Source organism: Abramis brama (assembly GCF_963993115.1).
Source record: "Abramis brama genome assembly, chromosome: 4".
NCBI classification, from domain to species: domain Eukaryota; kingdom Metazoa; phylum Chordata; class Actinopteri; order Cypriniformes; family Leuciscidae; genus Abramis; species Abramis brama.
Window position 1 is genome coordinate 51,225,017 of NC_139966.1, and position 16,871 is coordinate 51,241,887.

At 38.0% G+C, this 16,871-nt stretch overlaps 1 protein-coding gene across 8 annotated transcripts in view; it reads right to left on the minus strand.

Moving 5' to 3' along the window:
* Nucleotides 1-351: 351 nt before the first annotated feature.
* Nucleotides 352-16,871, minus strand: part of flncb (filamin C, gamma b (actin binding protein 280)) — a 52,943-nt gene continuing 36,423 nt past the window's right edge. For 3 of the 8 annotated variants that reach the window (XM_084112677.1, XM_084112675.1, XM_084112681.1), the window contains 23 exons: nt 15,877-16,000; nt 15,547-15,703; nt 14,240-14,429; nt 14,012-14,035; nt 13,552-13,799; nt 12,898-12,990; nt 12,400-12,499; nt 11,710-11,850; nt 11,468-11,596; nt 11,170-11,343; nt 9,990-10,151; nt 9,251-9,454; nt 8,926-9,078; nt 8,731-8,853; nt 7,875-8,120; nt 7,157-7,426; nt 6,476-6,613; nt 6,276-6,391; nt 5,782-5,917; nt 2,494-2,670; nt 2,188-2,406; nt 1,477-1,683; nt 352-1,401 (listed from right to left, as the gene is read on the minus strand). In XM_084112677.1, the coding sequence (XP_083968803.1) occupies nt 1,214-1,401; nt 1,477-1,683; nt 2,188-2,406; nt 2,494-2,670; nt 5,782-5,917; nt 6,276-6,391; nt 6,476-6,613; nt 7,157-7,426; nt 7,875-8,120; nt 8,731-8,853; nt 8,926-9,078; nt 9,251-9,454; nt 9,990-10,151; nt 11,170-11,343; nt 11,468-11,596; nt 11,710-11,850; nt 12,400-12,499; nt 12,898-12,990; nt 13,552-13,799; nt 14,012-14,035; nt 14,240-14,429; nt 15,547-15,703; nt 15,877-16,000 (3,719 nt within the window). In that variant the 3' untranslated portion in view covers nt 352-1,213. The remainder of the gene's footprint in view (nt 1,402-1,476; nt 1,684-2,187; nt 2,407-2,493; nt 2,671-5,781; nt 5,918-6,275; nt 6,392-6,475; nt 6,614-7,156; nt 7,427-7,874; nt 8,121-8,730; nt 8,854-8,925; nt 9,079-9,250; nt 9,455-9,989; nt 10,152-11,169; nt 11,344-11,467; nt 11,597-11,709; nt 11,851-12,399; nt 12,500-12,897; nt 12,991-13,551; nt 13,800-14,011; nt 14,036-14,239; nt 14,430-15,546; nt 15,704-15,876; nt 16,001-16,871) is intronic. The other 5 variants (XM_084112678.1, XM_084112676.1, XM_084112682.1 and 2 more) reach the window with 3 other exon arrangements.

Sequence of the window (16,871 nt, forward strand, 5' to 3'; positions counted from 1 at the left end):
ACAAACACACGACTTACAGTCATGGAGAAAATGCTTTTAAACGTTACTTATTGTTAGTTTTATTAATATATGGCACATGTTGATATGTTATTGTATATTCATTTATTATTTTGGTTAACTTGACTTATTAACTTTAATTTTTTATCATTTTGATTTTATATTTAGGGTGACTAACATTCTGTCCAGGAGCTACAGATGCATAATATAATATAATATAATATAATATAATATAATATAATATAATATAATATAATATAATATAATATAATATAATATAATATAATATAATGTATTGTAATGTAATGTAATGTAATGTAATGTAACATAATATGGACATCAATAAACAGCACATCATCAATTCAAATTTTAATATGCCAGCACAGTTTTACCAAACAGTAGAATAAAATATCAAACAAAATTAGTGTTTCTCCAACATTTCTATTTTAAATTCATCCATATAAAATCACTATAAAATGTTGCTCTTTAATATAGTCACTGTAAAAACTGTGGGATTTCAAACATTCACATGCTGAACGGTTTTTGCTACACCGTTTGGTAAAAAAGAAAAGAAATCTCATCTAACCAATCACACAACCCAGTCTGCAGGGGTGCTGGGCCACCCGGGACCGGTTTAGACCCAGTGTGAGCCTAAACCTAGTCCACTAGGACTAAAATATCAGGCTTTCCCTGCTCAAACTAAGCCCTTGATCAGGAGGACCGGGTGCAAACCTAGTCCAGACTCAGAGACTAAATGATGTTATTGCATCATAAAAATAAGACCAGATTTAGCATTAGATAATAATAATAAAAAAAAGATTAAATAACTCAGCTGTTAAATTAAGTCTGTAAATGGTCCGGACAGTAACTTGACTGGTAACAGGGTGGACGTGATTTAGCATGTAGCATCTTCAAAACAGCAACTGCTGGGCAGTGCAAAACCATTTTATCATTCACTTCTGCTTCAAACATTCTCTAGTCTCACAACATCTAAAATAACATCATAAAAAAAAAGTTAAGATACATAACCGAGCGTGAAATGAACACATAATGAAGCTTTTGGATAAAGCGTATGCAGATATAGAACGTTTTCTTGATTATTTGTAAAACACAGTGAGTTAATATGTCATGAAAAGGCATTGTCGGTGAGTCCCGTCTCTTTCCCAGGACGATCAGTAGAGTCTTTGCATAGTGGAGAGGATCTAAAGACAGTCTTTTAAGGCACTGTGACGTGGAAAGGGCTTCCGGGAACCATTTCTTCACCCCATTTGACTATGAGGATGTAGTCTCCTTTCTCCTTCACTGTGTATGTGACATTGTACATTCTGTTGCCCATGTGTTTGACGTAGACTTCCTCGCAGGGAGTCTTTGGCCCGTGCACTCCTACCATTAACATGTTTGTCCCTGCAAAAATAAAAGTCATCTGTAAATGTGCATTATGTACAAATCCATGCATGAATGCTCGAACAAGTTCTGTACCTGCTTTACTGCAGTCCACCGTGAAGGTGTTCTTCTGGCCAATGAAGGCTTTGGAGAGTCCGGCCCCCCTGGAGACCACCTTACTGGCATCAGACGAGAACTTTGGCAGAGTAGAGAAAGATCCGGCCACCGAGGATGATTTTGTCACCGTTTCCACCAGAACCGATGACGTTTCGTGTAGAGAGTGTCCGCCGGACAGACGTGCGCCTGGAAGAGTGAATTTCTTTTTATTGATTTGCTTCATGAAAGATGAGTTGCTGTTCCATTTGGTAGTTTTGCCTTTAAATCATTACCATGTCAAACGCAAGTAAACAGTTTCACACATTTTCATAGTTTTGTAAGCTTGTGAGGTTTCAAATCCACTCCATCATATTGCAAAATAATCCTGCCTGATCATCTCATAATCAGGCTTTCCTATTTCAACAATGCTGTTTTTTTGTTTATAATCATCTTAATAATTTATTTTTCTATATTTGTATGATATTTTTATATTAATAATACTTGTAATTTGTAGCATTTTGTCCAAGGACTACCCTTTGGCTAACTGTGACACTGCTTCAGGTGTTGATTTCAAGGTGCTATAAGCAGCTTTTTTTGAAGGTCCCGACTACCTTCCAGATATGTGTCCTGAGTCACCACACCTGTCTCTGTGTCAGTCCTGTATGTAGAGAGCAAAAAACGCATAGTCTAACGTAGTGTGTGATGTCTCACCGGAGACTTTGGCTTTGAAGGGACTGCCGACAATATGCTGCGGTCCTCCATATTTGATGGAGATGAGGTAGCTGCCGGGAGCCATGGGTGTGTATGTGACCTTGTATCCTTCTGGACATTCCTGACAATCCATCTTCACTTTCGATGGGCCGTCAATGGTAACCGACAGAGCTCCTGACCCAGCGTTACACGTGTTTACAATGAAATCCGAGGGTACACCTGTGAAGGATGAGATGAATTGAGTGAATGTATGTGCGTTTGTGTCTTAACACTCGTGATTGGCTGCTTGGTTGGTTGGCGTCATACCTGTAGTTCCCCCCTCCAGTCCGGGCCCAAAAGCAGTCACCATTCCTGGATCTCCCGCCTGGCCGGGTTCCCCTACACGGATCTTGAAGGGACTGCCTGGGATGTGACTCCCGTTAAAACGGACATCAATGGAGTGGACGCCGTTCTCCCGTGGAATAAACCGTATGGCGTGTTTATCTGCACAAACAGGCATGCGATGTTGAATAAGTTCAAATCCAATCTATATCCATATACTCTAAACTGACATCAGTTCTAGTGTGTCTTTAAATAATACAGTGATCATAATTATGACCGCCGCTAGCGTAGCTAGCGAAAGCGGTCATATAGGGATTGTCAAAGTTTTTTTTTTTTTTTTTTTTCGTCATCTACTGAATTTTTCGTCAACGATACCAGGGTCACCGAAACACCGGGGAACATGAAATTTGGTGGGCATGTAGCCCCACTAGACTTTTACGGAAAAATTCCGTTTGGTCCCCGGGGGCCACTCCCCCCCCGCGCTGGGCCCCCCCAAACCCAAAAAATGCAGTTTTTCCTAAATAACTACCTGAACCGTGGCACCGAGGATGAAGAAATTTTTATGGTATGTTGCTCTTAAGGGCCCACATCAACCTAGCCCATAATCACTCATTTGTGATTTGCACCCCTCCCATAAAAAATGAAAATGCAATATTATTCTGCTTTAATCGCCCCTTTTTGGGTTGAGATGTTCAGAACTGCACCATATTTCATGTGTATGATTAACTTGACATCCTCTGGGGGTATGCTAAGTTTCGTAGAATTTCATCCATGGGGGGGTATAAAATAAATTCATTTATGTGCACATTTAGTGACTGTACACTCATCGGCCTGTAGATGGTGGTGTTGAGCGAAGGGTTGCTGGTTTAGGATGATACTGTCACTAAGGTTGCCAACTGTCCCGAATTAGGCGGGACGTCCCGCATTTTGGGCCTAATTTATTTGTCCCTTGCGTGACCTCCCGTGTCCCGTTTTTTGACAAGCTGATAAACCACTGACTGATACAACAGCAACAGCAGCAGTGCTGACCACGACACTTGAGAATGATCACCGACACCTGTCATCATCCAATCACAGCTTTTTTTAATCACTGTTTTGAGACAAATCATTGTTTGATTTGCGAACATCCTCTGCCGTCTGGTCGCTTCCGCTTCAAGCCGGACTCGTCTCGCGCTAACGGTAATTTCCTTTCACTGTCCACGTTTTGATTTCGGCTAATCAATTTTGGCGAATGCAAACAACGTGATTATTGTTCATGAGTCTAACATCCAGCCACGCAAGAAAACATGTAATCTACCTGAGGGAATAATATGCTCAAAAAACATTTCTGATTATTATTAATGTTTTAAAGCTTTTAGAAAGTACATAGAAAGCTTTTGTAACATTATCTTAACTGTCACTTTTGATTAATGTAATGCATCCTTGCTGAATAAAAGTAGGCAATTACTTTCTTTATTTTTTTCCCCAAAAAATAATCTTACTAACCCCAAACTTTTGAACTGTAAGCCTAGTGTATAATGTTAAAAAAGCTTTCGATTTTAGATAAATGCTGTTATTTTGAACTATGGTTTGTTTGTAATGTGACTTTTTTCATGTATGACATTAAAATTATTTTTAGAATTAAATACATAAATAGGTTAAGCAATACAAATGTGTTTATGTCTGATAACCTTTTAAACACAAACTTAACTGCAGACACTGAAATGACGTACACTGTGTGATACAGTACAAATATTTTGAGTGTCCCTCATTTTCCTATAAATAACCACGATTGTCCCGCATTTTCCTTTTCTGAAGTTGGCAACCCTAACTGTCACACACACACATGCAGGAATACAAACAAACGCAAGCATGCACACACACTGACATCCACACGCACAGACACACACCCATACACACACACATACAAATCCACATGCACAGACACACACACAAACACACACGCGCACACACATGTACGCACGCATACATACACGCACAGACACACACACACACAGACACACACATACACAAACACACACACATACACACACAGACAGACATGCACATACTACTACTTTTTTTAGGTATATACATAAACACGCAATACAGCCAAATTGCTCCACGTCATTTCTTTTTGTGGAAAGCCAGTGCAGGCCTGAGTGGCGGTCATATTTTGTACCGCCATGCGGTACATCTAGTTTGTAGGGTGTTGCATAATGTTATCGATTGTTTTACTGTATTTATTGTATTTCCTGTTATTGTTAATGTCTGCATTTCTCTATTTTACCTCAATTTTCAGTTTTTGTAGCGCTTTGGGTATGAGAAAAACACATTATAAATAAAATGCATAAATAAAATTATTATTGTATAATTAATAATACACAAAATAAAAATATATAAAAATGATTTAATAAAATAATATAACATATTTATATAATATAATAATAAGAATAAGAAATAAGAAAAAACTTGAATAATACACAAAACAACAAAATAATATAATGAAAATTAATGTTTAAAATAATATATTATAATATATTAAGCAATGTATACATATATTTAGATAATATAAATAATAATAATACAAATAATAACAACAAAAACAATATATAAAAATAATAATACAAAATAAAATAATATAATATATTACATAAATATTTATATACTATACATGTAAATAATAATAAGAAGAATGCAATATAATTTAAAAAGTATAATATGGTTTAATATTATAACATATTTATATAACATAATAATAAAAAAGAAAAAGAAAAACATGAATAATATATAAAATGACACAATAATACAAAATAATGGATTTTAAAAAGAATATATTAAATGTTAAAGTATGCAAATATTTACATAATATAAATAATAATAATGATAATAATAATAATAATATATAACAAAAAATATATATATAAATAATCATATTAATAATGCAAAATAATAATAATACAAATTGTTTGATAACGTTATATATTACATAATGCATAATTATTTATATACTATAAATGTAAATAACAATCATAATATATAAAGCAAAAATAATATATAAATAATAATATACAAAGTAATGAAATAAAATATTTAACGAATACAATAATATATTACATATATTTAAATGATATATAATATTTAAAAAATACTATATTATATTAATAATAATACAATTCTATAATAAAAAATGTTTAATAAAATAATAAAAATATATAAAATCATATAATTAATTATAGATCAAATAATTCCCTTGTCTTTTTTCTATGCGTGAGTATGTGCCCATATGCTCACCATTGTCTAGCTCAGTGATGTAACACTCCTCCACTGCTCCAGACGGTGTGTGCACCTTCGCATCAATCGCTCCTCTCGCTCCGTTCAGCTGAACGGCAAACGAGGCCTCCTGGTTCACCTTCAGACCCGTCTCCTGCTGAGAGAGCCAGGCAGACGTAGTATTTCATCTAATCTTCAGCATTTCAAAGCTGAGTATGTAAAGATGTGTCTTTCTCAGCAAGCACATTCACAACGGCCAACATAAAAACTACTTTGCCATGCTCTTTTGTCTTTCCAGAGAAACTCCCTTCGTGAAGGGAACTGCAAGTACACTTGTCTCATCTTATGATAAGCTGTTCTGTGCTCTCCATCAAGTGCTCTCACAGTCTCTCAAAGAGTGTGTTGATAAATAAGCTGCCATCCGCTCTCAAGAGTCCCTGAATCTCACCTGTCCCGCTGCTACAGAGAATAACGAGGCCTCTCTGCGTGAGTGTGTTTGATCTGGAGTCACTCACCTGCAGGCTGGTGATGGTAAGAAGGCGGGCATCATCTGACAGTGATGCAATGGGAACGATGAAAGGGCTGTCTGGGATATGTTCATCATTAAATTTGATTGACACCTCGTAGTCACCTGAAATGAAATATATAAATGAAATGAGAGAATGAGAGATTGTAAAACATATCTGTGTATTTGAAAATCAGCACTAGCACTTACCAGGCTCCTGTACTACGTAGGCCACCCCACAGGAACCGTCCTTCCTGTCCTCGAAGGAAATCTCTGCTTTGCTGGGCCCCTCAACCGCTATGGACAAACCACCAGCACCCGCCTCACGAGTCCAGATACTAAACTCAGCTAAAAATCACACATTAAAAAAAGATTTAAAAAAAACACTGGTAGACCTCAGTGGTCTAAAGTAATGTTCGCACTATCCCAGATAAACAGTGCCTGACTTCCTGTCAGTGTTATTTTAGGATTTATAGTATATAAATGTATATAAATGTATATAATGTATATATGTATATAAATTATAGTATTTATTAATATTTTGAATAAGGTTTTGTTTTTATATATCTTTTTTTATTTAAAAGTTTAAATTTAAATTTTAGCTTCTGTTTTAGCAATTTTGTTATTTGATTTTTTTAAAATGTTATTTTTATAATTTTATTTCAGTTTTAGTACTTTTAGTGCTTCAATTTATTTTATATCAGTTAGTTTCCAAGGTAACATCTCTAATTTGATTTTTTTTTTTTACATTTTTAATCTAATACTTTATTTAAATAACCCTAACCTAACCCTACATTTTATTTTATTTCAGAGTTACATAAATTAACAGATTTTTTTAAATATAGTTTTTAATTAACAATATCAATACTAATACTGCTTCCTGTCTCTTACCTGGAGCTCCAGCCACACCCCTGTCCAGTCCAGTACCACCGGCCCGAACCTTGTGGGCCCCTCCCTCTCCAAGGGGCCCCACAGTGAACTGGAAAGGGCTTCCGGGGACATGCTGGCCCCTGTATTTGACATTGACGGTGTGGGGGCCCATCTCCTTCGGCACAAAGCGCACACTATAGGCGCTGTCCTCTCCTTCTACGATCTCAGCGTCATCCGTGTTCCCGCTGGGACTCGTCACCTGTGCGGTCATCTCCTGTGTACCTGATTCACCTGAGAGAGAAAGAGGGACGGCGTTGAGTGTATGAGAAAGAGAAGGAGAGAAGAGAAAAGAGACAGGCACACGTATAAACCATTCCACATAAAATTTCAGGCATTTCTTCTATAAAAGAAGATGTTTTGGCTGAGCTGGCCACAGAGCTGACGGCTGCTCAGATTTTCCAGCTCGGTTCTCCTGTCATAAATGTCTGCAGTGGAAAGAGTGCGTTCACTCCCACTCAAAAACCCCATAAACACACACATACCATGACTTCATCACACACACATACACAATAACACAAACTGAAACTTGTAAGAGCTGCAAAACTCAAAAACGAATTCTGTTATCAGTTACTCACCCTCAAATCTCTCAGATTTGGAACATTTCAGGCGGGTAAAAAGGAAAAATTTCCCTTTAACCAGCAATCAACGCACACAAACACACACACACACATGCACACACCCTCTGATTGTCGGCCCTGGCCGCTGCTGAAGGGTCCCAGGCTCTCCCTGCCCAGAAATCCACCGAATACGTTCCTGAAGGGGTCGCCCCCCACCTGGGTGCTCTCTTCCACCCGCACTTCTCTCTTGGTCTCGCCTGCATGGGTCTTGCTGATCTCTGTGCGTTCTGTGCGTGTGTAGGTGTGGCTGCTGCGGGTGAAGGTACGGGTGAGCCGCTCTTGAGCCGTCACCATCTGAAACCAGTTCCCTACAGGTGAGGAACCCAGGAGACAGAGGAAAAAGGAAAGAGGAGAAGGAAGAAGGAGGGAAGCAGTGAAAAAAGAGAAACAGGAAATGCAAGCTTCCGAGTAGAATGGAAACAAATTCTGTATTCTTTTTTTTAATTTTTTATCTAAAATTAAATTCTATACAGTTTCAAATTCTGATTCGAGAGACAGGAAGTGACATGACAGTGGGAGTCAGTGAGAAACAGGTGGGAAAGGAGACAAACCCTGTGTCCGAATATGCCTACTTCCCAACTACATAGTAGGCGTAAAACAGAACATAGGTGTGAGACAAGTTGTATGTCCGAATTCATAGGACAGTAAGCGAAAAGTACCCGCATGACCTACTACTTTTGATTCTGAAGTGCATCTGATGAACACTTCACTATCCCATGAGGCCACAGTAAAAGAGATGTGCATGGCAGTGAAGCAACGCAACTGACGCTGGTAGGTCACATGACAGTGACAACATGGTGGATGTAGTATGTCCAAATTTCATTCTTACTACCCATATTCATACTATACAAAACATAAGCTTAACTAATAACCAAACCAAATATAGTACCTACTAGGCATTATGCAATTTCTGCTCACCTGGAATCTTGAGGTTGAGGTCGCAAGTGCTGCCCACCGTGGAGATCGAGGGCGCCTGCCTCTTTCTGGTAATACTCTCCTTCATTCGTCCCTCGCCCAGAACCTTCACTGTAAATGGACTTCCTGTGGAACGACATGAAGAGTTTGAGAGTCGCCCACCTCAGAAAGCACGCATGTTTGAGGTCTGTGCAGTACCTGGCACGTGTTGGTCTGCGAATTTGATGTTGATGATGTATGTTCCGGGTTCGGTTGGGCAGTAGGTCACTTTGCATGTTCCGTCTTCCACATCCGAACAATTAATGTCAACTTTGCTTGGCCCCTCGATAGACAGACCCAGACCTCCATAACCTAATGTACAGACCAAGTGGGATTTATGCATGCTTTAATACAGTGTGCAAAAGTAGCTCAACTTTTCAGTGAACCTAAAGACTATGCATTCGAAAGTGCGCATGCACTAAGCATTTGGGTCAAAACTGAAGTGTACCATAAGTGCATAATGGACACCTAGAATACCATTTACCTGCACTTCTGGTGTCCACGATAAACTCAGCCACTTCAAAGGTGTGTCCTTCAATCAGACCTTTTCCAAACACCTTCACTTTACTGGCATCTCCAATCTCAGACTGGCCCACCATGATCTTGAATGGGCTGTTGGTCACGTGTTTTCCATTCTTCTTTACACTGACCACATGCTCTCCCACCTCCTTAGGAGTGAAGGATATTCCTAAGGAAAAGAGCAACGGGACAGGTCTTTGTTCAGGTTTAATCAGAGTTTTTTATGGTAGCACTATCATATCTAACAAAAGTGATAGGCCTCAGGTTTTGGCTTTACATCAAAAGCCTTTTCTGAGCTTATAGTTGATTCTCTTTGAAATCACAGGAAGGAGCTCTGAGTCTCAAATAACGTTTTTGAGACAAATCCTAAGGCATCACTAGGTCAGAAAGTTTCAGAGGACTCATACTTTCTTGTTTTGGGAAACTCCCAAAATTAGTCTAGTTTCTGAAAGTGTTATAATTACATTCCCAGTCTTTCCCTTCTGGAAAAATGGACCTAAATATTATAAGTGATTCTTATTTGCAGGGGTGTACATAAACATTTGTCCAATTAAATGCTGTCTAGAAAAAGAATGCCCTTCCCACTAAAACTACCTGCACATCATGTCCTGCCTAAACATAATATGATCTGGCTTTTGTACAGGTTGCTTTATCAGTTCAGTCATGACGCAGGTAGGTGCTGGCAGGCTCGATGAGTGACTTACCGATGTGTCTGTTTGGCAGTCTCTTCAGCAGGCAGGGCTCCTCGTTGCCAGATGGGGCTCTGATACTCGCGGTCAGGGAGCTCAGGTCCGTCTCTGTGATCTTCAGAGACACGTCTGTGGCCGTGCCAACGTTCAGCTGAGAAGTCCTCATGGAGTCATCGCCTTTATCAAGAATGTGAGAGAATAAAGTGAGAAGCCATAATCAATAGTAACTTTTAATACATATATATATATATATATATATATATATATATATATATATATATATATATATTTATTTATTTATTTATTTATTTATATATTATATTTATATATATATATATATATATATATATATATATATATATATATATATATATATATATATTTATTTATTTATTTATTTATTTATTTATTTAAAATGTTAAAAAACTAAAAAGATATGCAATATAATAAAAAATATTATAAAAAGTGACAGTAAAGACATAAATTGTAACAAAAAAAAAAGAATTCTATGTACTCATCAAGTTGAATTTCTTTTCATCAAAAAAATCATGGTTTACACAAAAATATTAAACAGCACAACCGTTTTCAACTGATTTGAGAAGGAGAAATGTTTCAAAACAGCATATTAGAATGATTAAAATATTAAAAAAAAAATCAGCTTTGCCATCACATGAATAAATTCCATTTTAAAACATATTAAAATGCAAAACAAAAAAATATTTCACAGTATTAATGTTTTTACTGTGTTTTTGATCAAATAAATGAAGTCTTGGTGAGTATGAGAGACTTCTATCAAAAATCTTACCGACCCCAAACTTTTCAAAGTAGTTCTTGTTTATTTATTTATTATAATTAGAAAATATTATCCAATTATTAAAATAAGCATTCGTTGTGCGGGTGCAACCCCAGTTCCGTCACAGAGAGAAATAGAGGGGCAAAGTGAGAGTGAGACTGGAGGAGGGGGGAAACAGCTGCTTCCTGTTTCTAAAAATTCTGCCTACTACTTTTAGAAGCATTTTACAGATGTGGTTAAATTCTCCAGGTGTGATGGCATGCGCACACACATAAATACACACGCCAGCTAATTTAGTGATTCACAGACATAATGGAGAGACATAACTTTGCCCTCTCTTGTTCATCCTCTCTCTCTCTCTCTCTCACTCATAGCCATATTTGGGCACACGCAAACACCAACCTGTGATCTTGGCTGTAAAGGGGCTTCCAGCAATGTGCTTGTCATCAAACTTGACGATTATGTTGTAGTCTCCTGGGGCCGTTGGCAGGTAGGACACGGTGCAGGTGCCATCTTTATTATCCTTACAGCTGATCTCTGCCTTAGAGGGGCCCTCCACTGCCAAAGACAGACCTCCTGAGAGAAGATGAGAATAATCCAAGATGTGGAGAATTAGTCAAGATGTGGATAATCAAAAGTCGGGTAATATGAGACTAATGCAATGCGACTGTGAGGCTGCCAGGCTTGGTTTGTGTGTTACCTTCTCCAGCGTCCTTAGTGACGATTGTGAAGGTGGCAGATTTGTTGACCATGCCGTGACTCAGACCAGGGCCGTGTGCATTCACATGCCCACTGTTAATGGCATCTACATAGAACTGCAGTGGACTTCCTGTAGGAAGACATTAAAAGAGTGTCACTTCATGTTTCCAGATGATCCATGTCAAATACAACATAACTATTACATTTCCCGATTTGAGCGCAAATGTCTGATTGTTTGGGTACCTGGTATGTGATTCCCGTCATATTTGATGTCCATCTCATGCAGGCCCTTCTCGGTGGGGGCGTATTTGACTGTCACCGTCCCGTCCTTGTTATCAGTGATGTTGGGACGGGCGGTCTTACCAGAAGGCATACGTACCTCACCTGGAAAAAGACAGAATTGTGTATTGATTGTAACGAATGTGCAAGTGTAGTATACTTAAAATCCTAAACATACAGTATATATTTTTTTAAAACTCTACATGCAGTTGCAGACAATATAATATGATTGAATTAAAAGGCCACATAAGTGTACTTTCATTATTATTATTATTAACACATTTAAGTAAACTTTTAAAAAGTGCACTTTGTAATGGTTTACTTTAAATCATTATATTTTAATGTTTTGTCATGCTTTTGTATAAAAAAAACCATGCATTTAAGTGTCTGAAAACATTACATTCAGTTTGCGCTTAAGTACAATCTTTTATTTCTATAATAAATACTCTTTTAAAACAGCATGTCAAAGTGTACTTCATTTTCACAAGAGGCTGGTTGTCAGGGTGTTGCTTACTGGCCCAGGGTCAAAAAAGGTTTGTTAAAATATTTTTGCCTTTGCAGGTACCTCTAATGATTATCTATTTGTTTATTAATAAATTATTACATAGTTATTTTTATTAATTAATTATTTTATTAATGAATAAGTATTAATACCTGTAATCTCCCCCTTTTGCACAGTAAATGGAATGACAAGATTGAATGGGCGGAGCATTGGCTCCATGGCATCCACTGCAGTGACTGGTTCCTCAGTGGCCTGGGAGAGAAAGAGATTTCAGCATCACTGCACTGCTAACTAAGGACAGTGAGCAGAAAGTGCATGCAAAGGATTAATGACTGAAAAAAAGAAAGAAAAACAGACAAGGGCCTGACTGGTTGAGCTGCAATAGATGAAATAAAAGCAGCAGCTACAAAGCCAAATAAAAGAGACTTGTGCAAAACACCGCCTCTGCAATGGGAGATCAACAACCGATTCATTAACTCTACGAATGCATGATCAGCCAACTAGCCGTTTTAATAACTTGTTAAACAGATGTCAGCAGCAAAGCTCATGGAAATTTTTGCAAAGATGGAGGAAATGAAAAGGTATAATGATAAAGGCTGAGGAGCAGAAAGCATTTAGGATGTTATCTGATGGCTACGGGTGGTGTGTACCCAGTGAGGGGTGTAACCCTTGTAGGGGGCGTAGGGCTGCTGTAACTGCAGTTTATCACACGGTTCCTCAATTATAGGGATGGTATCAGATGCCTGGAGAAGGAGGTGGTCACATGTTTAGGGCTTCACAGAACACACATTTACATGCAGCTAATTCAATTCGACCCACTGAACTGGAATTGAATTGCTAAGTTAAATTCATTCTCAATGAATGAAGTACAATAAAAGTTTCTATTTGGGAGAATGATTATTTTGTAAACACACACCATGCACTTTAGCCATATTTTGGAATTATTTATGATCGTCTGGGTAAAAAAAAAAAAAGGTACAGGGTCAGTAAGGTTTCTTTTTTTGAAAGATATTAAAACTTTTATCAGCAAGGACACAATAAAATGATAAAAAATGACAGTACAAACATTTATATTGTTGCAAAAGATTACTATTTCAAATAAATGCTGTTCTTTTAAGCTTTCTGTTCATCAAAAAATCATGGAATATGATGGTGAGCATAACAGACTTAACATTACAAAAATCTTGCTGACCCCAAACTTTTGAACGGTAGTGTACATACTGTACACAAACATATACAAAATATTTAGAATTATTATAAAATGCAAAAATCATAATGCAGATACATAATACAGAGGTGCTTACCACCACATGGAAGGGACTGTTGGGAATGTGCTCTCCTCCAAAGCGAATGGTGATGACGTATTTCCCAGGTTCTGGAGCAGTATAATAGATATCAAATGTTCCGTCCGCATTCTCCACCACATCCACGTCTAGCTCCGCCCCATCTGGAGTTGACACTTTGCAGGTGACCTTCCCCTTCCCAGCAGCCTTTGCATCCACAGTGATAACGGTCTCCTCGCCAATTTGAATGGTGGGTCCGAGCCCTGAGCCTGACCATGGTACAGCCACAAAGCAATTATATTAAAGAGTACAAAACATTTTCTACACCAATTACAATAAAATGTTCTACTCCAATCAGACAGAGACACAGTTATGGAGCGAATTCAAATGGGGCCACTTTATGCCTTACATCTCAATGAAAAAGAGTGGCCTAAACTGATCCCAGATAAAAGGCTGGCAAAGATCGAAAGAGGTAACTCACCCAGTCCGTGTCCCCCAATCGACACTACACATAAACAGAAAGATTTGTTATAATTCATGATCATAAAGGTGTGCATAAGATGCTCGGTCTTAAAAATAAACCAACTAGTGCTGAGATTGCATTTTTATAAAGCAATAGACCACAAGACACTAATAATAACAGTAATGAACAGCAATACATCACTATAAAAGGCCACAAAGGGGTGGGACATAGACATCTGTAACTGACCTGTCACAAGGCATTTGCTGGCATCTCCACTGGGCAGTGCATGGATGCGGTAGGGGGAGTATGGAATCTCATCCCCGCCATATTTGATTGTAATAGTGTAGCGCCCTGTCATATCCGGGACATAGGATACGGTGTACGTTCCATCTCTGTTATCCCGAATATTGGCTTTCTTTGGCTTTCCTTCTGGGTCCTGCAAAAGCAATGAGTTGTTAAAGTGTGTTCATGCGAATGAGCATATATTCGTAGGAAATCCTCTTTTCTATTAAGTTTTGAGTAGTGGCTAAAATAAAAGTAGCAAATATTCAACAAGGCAATATTACTCATTCATATTACATATCAAGCATTTCTGACTGTTAGTCATGTAGTGGAAAACCACATGTAGGGTTTAGCCTAAATCTAATGACAGGTCAGTCCACAGTGACCACTAGAGGGCAACATTAAGGGTCCCCTTGACAGGCACAAAATGATCAAGTATGGCTGCCTGGGAGAAAGGTTCACTCTCACATCCATAGACGCCACTTTTGCGCAAGATGAAAATGTTTTTGGATGCTTTTGCTCGTGTGCAGTTTAGAAACACCCGTTTTGGTTGAAGTGAAGTTTTCTCCCTTCCTTTTTAGAATGGGAAGTAGTATGATTATAAAAAAACAAGGATCATCCTCAAGAAATGACAATTCCCAAGTTACTTCTTGCTTTTAATTGTCATTGAATGTGGTATGCATGAACCGAGAGGACACAAGATAGATAGATAGATAGATAGATAGATAGATAGATAGATAGATAGATAGATAGATAGATAGATAGATAGATAGATAGATAGATTATTCCCAATTGTTCCCATTATTAGGGAACAAATATGAAACAAGGAAGTAGGGAATAACTAAGGAAAAACTAGGGAATAATTGAAGGGAAAAAAGCAGTCAAAGGAGCAGGGGAACTGGGGTAGGGTGTACAGCTTAGGGGCCCAAGGCTGATGGGAGAGACGCCAGACACGGTGAGTTATAACAACAAGAGGAGGCTGAAAGGAGGGGCCGCCTTACACATCCTTTCCTAAGAATATGGAAGGGGATGGTGCCCTTTACAATGTGGTTCTCCCACACCCTCCTACCCCAGTCCTCCACATACACAGAGGCCTCTTGCCTGCAACCATCCGGACCCTACAGCGACAGCAGGGAAGAGGTCAGAGGTCAGGGCAGAGGGAAGCGGAGGGCAGGACATTGGCTTTTAAAGCACAAGTGATCATCAAGGGAAACCTTCTTGTCTTAAAACATCTCAAAAAAGAGGCCTGAGCGAGTGCTGATGTCACTCACCAGTATCTGTACGGTGAGAAGACCCTCCCCTGCATCACGGGCATCAATGGTGAACTCCACCGGCAGGCTGGCTGGCACCCCGGAAGCATTTAGGCCGGGACCGCTGGCACGGACTTTACTGGCATCATGAGCGGGCAAAACCTTGATCTTAAATGGACTGAAAAGGGGAAAATAGAGGAACAGATATATGCAATGATCACATACTTCCTTTATGTCGAAGTGCTCTTCTAATTTCAAAACCAGCACTGAAGTTTGGCTATGTTTGGTCATACCACACATAGACTACTCATGTCATTAAGACTTTATTAATACTTTAAGCAGCCCGCTCACCTGCGTGGCACTTCTTGGTCTGCATACTTGACACAGACAGTGTACGGCCCATCTTTAGCAGGAGTGTAGATTACTGTGTGGGTGCCATCACCGTTGTCTGTGATATTCACCGGCTCTGTCATCCCTACAAAAATAACACAGTTTACCTCTCTGATGCTTGTTTGTGCTCTTTAACCTAGAGTCATTTATAATCTAAAAATGAATTTTCAATATTGACTACCGTTCAAAAGTTTGGGGTCAGTGAGTTTTTTTTTTTTTTTTGATCAAAAATTCAGTAAAAACAGTAATATTGTGGCATATTATTACAATTTATGAGAACTGTTTTAACTAAGGAAATATATTTTAATATATTTTAAAATCTAATTTATTCCTGTGATGGCAAAGCTGAATTTTCAGCATCATTTCCCCAGTCTTCAGTGTCACATGATCCTTCTACAAAAATCATTCTAATGCTGATTTGCTGCTCAAGCAACATTTCTTAGAATTATCAATGTTGAAAACTGTTGTGCTGCTTAATGTGATAGAAACTGCAATATATCTTTTCTTTTCAATATATTCTTTTATGAAAGTTTAAAACTACAGTATTTATTTAAAATATAATTGTTTTAAATGTCTTTACTGTCATTTTTGATCAATGTAATGCATCCTTACTGAATAAATGTATTTCTTACTGAAACTTTTGAACGGTATTGAACAATACTAAATGTTTCTTTGATGTAATGCATGCCCCACATTGATAAAAGCTATTTATTAAATTCAAACTCTGGGCATTTAACTGTACAAGAACAAGGCAATTGCCACCGAATGCTTTGAAATTGGCAAAAGAAGAAATCCTGTGAGGGGAACTTGCTTCTAAATCACTTATGATGTATATATACTAAGTATGAATATGCATATACTGTATATACAACTTCTTCAGACTAGCTAAGCACACACAATTATACTGTTTACACTTCAAAGACTTTTAAGTCAATTTTCTAGGCATTCTAGTAATT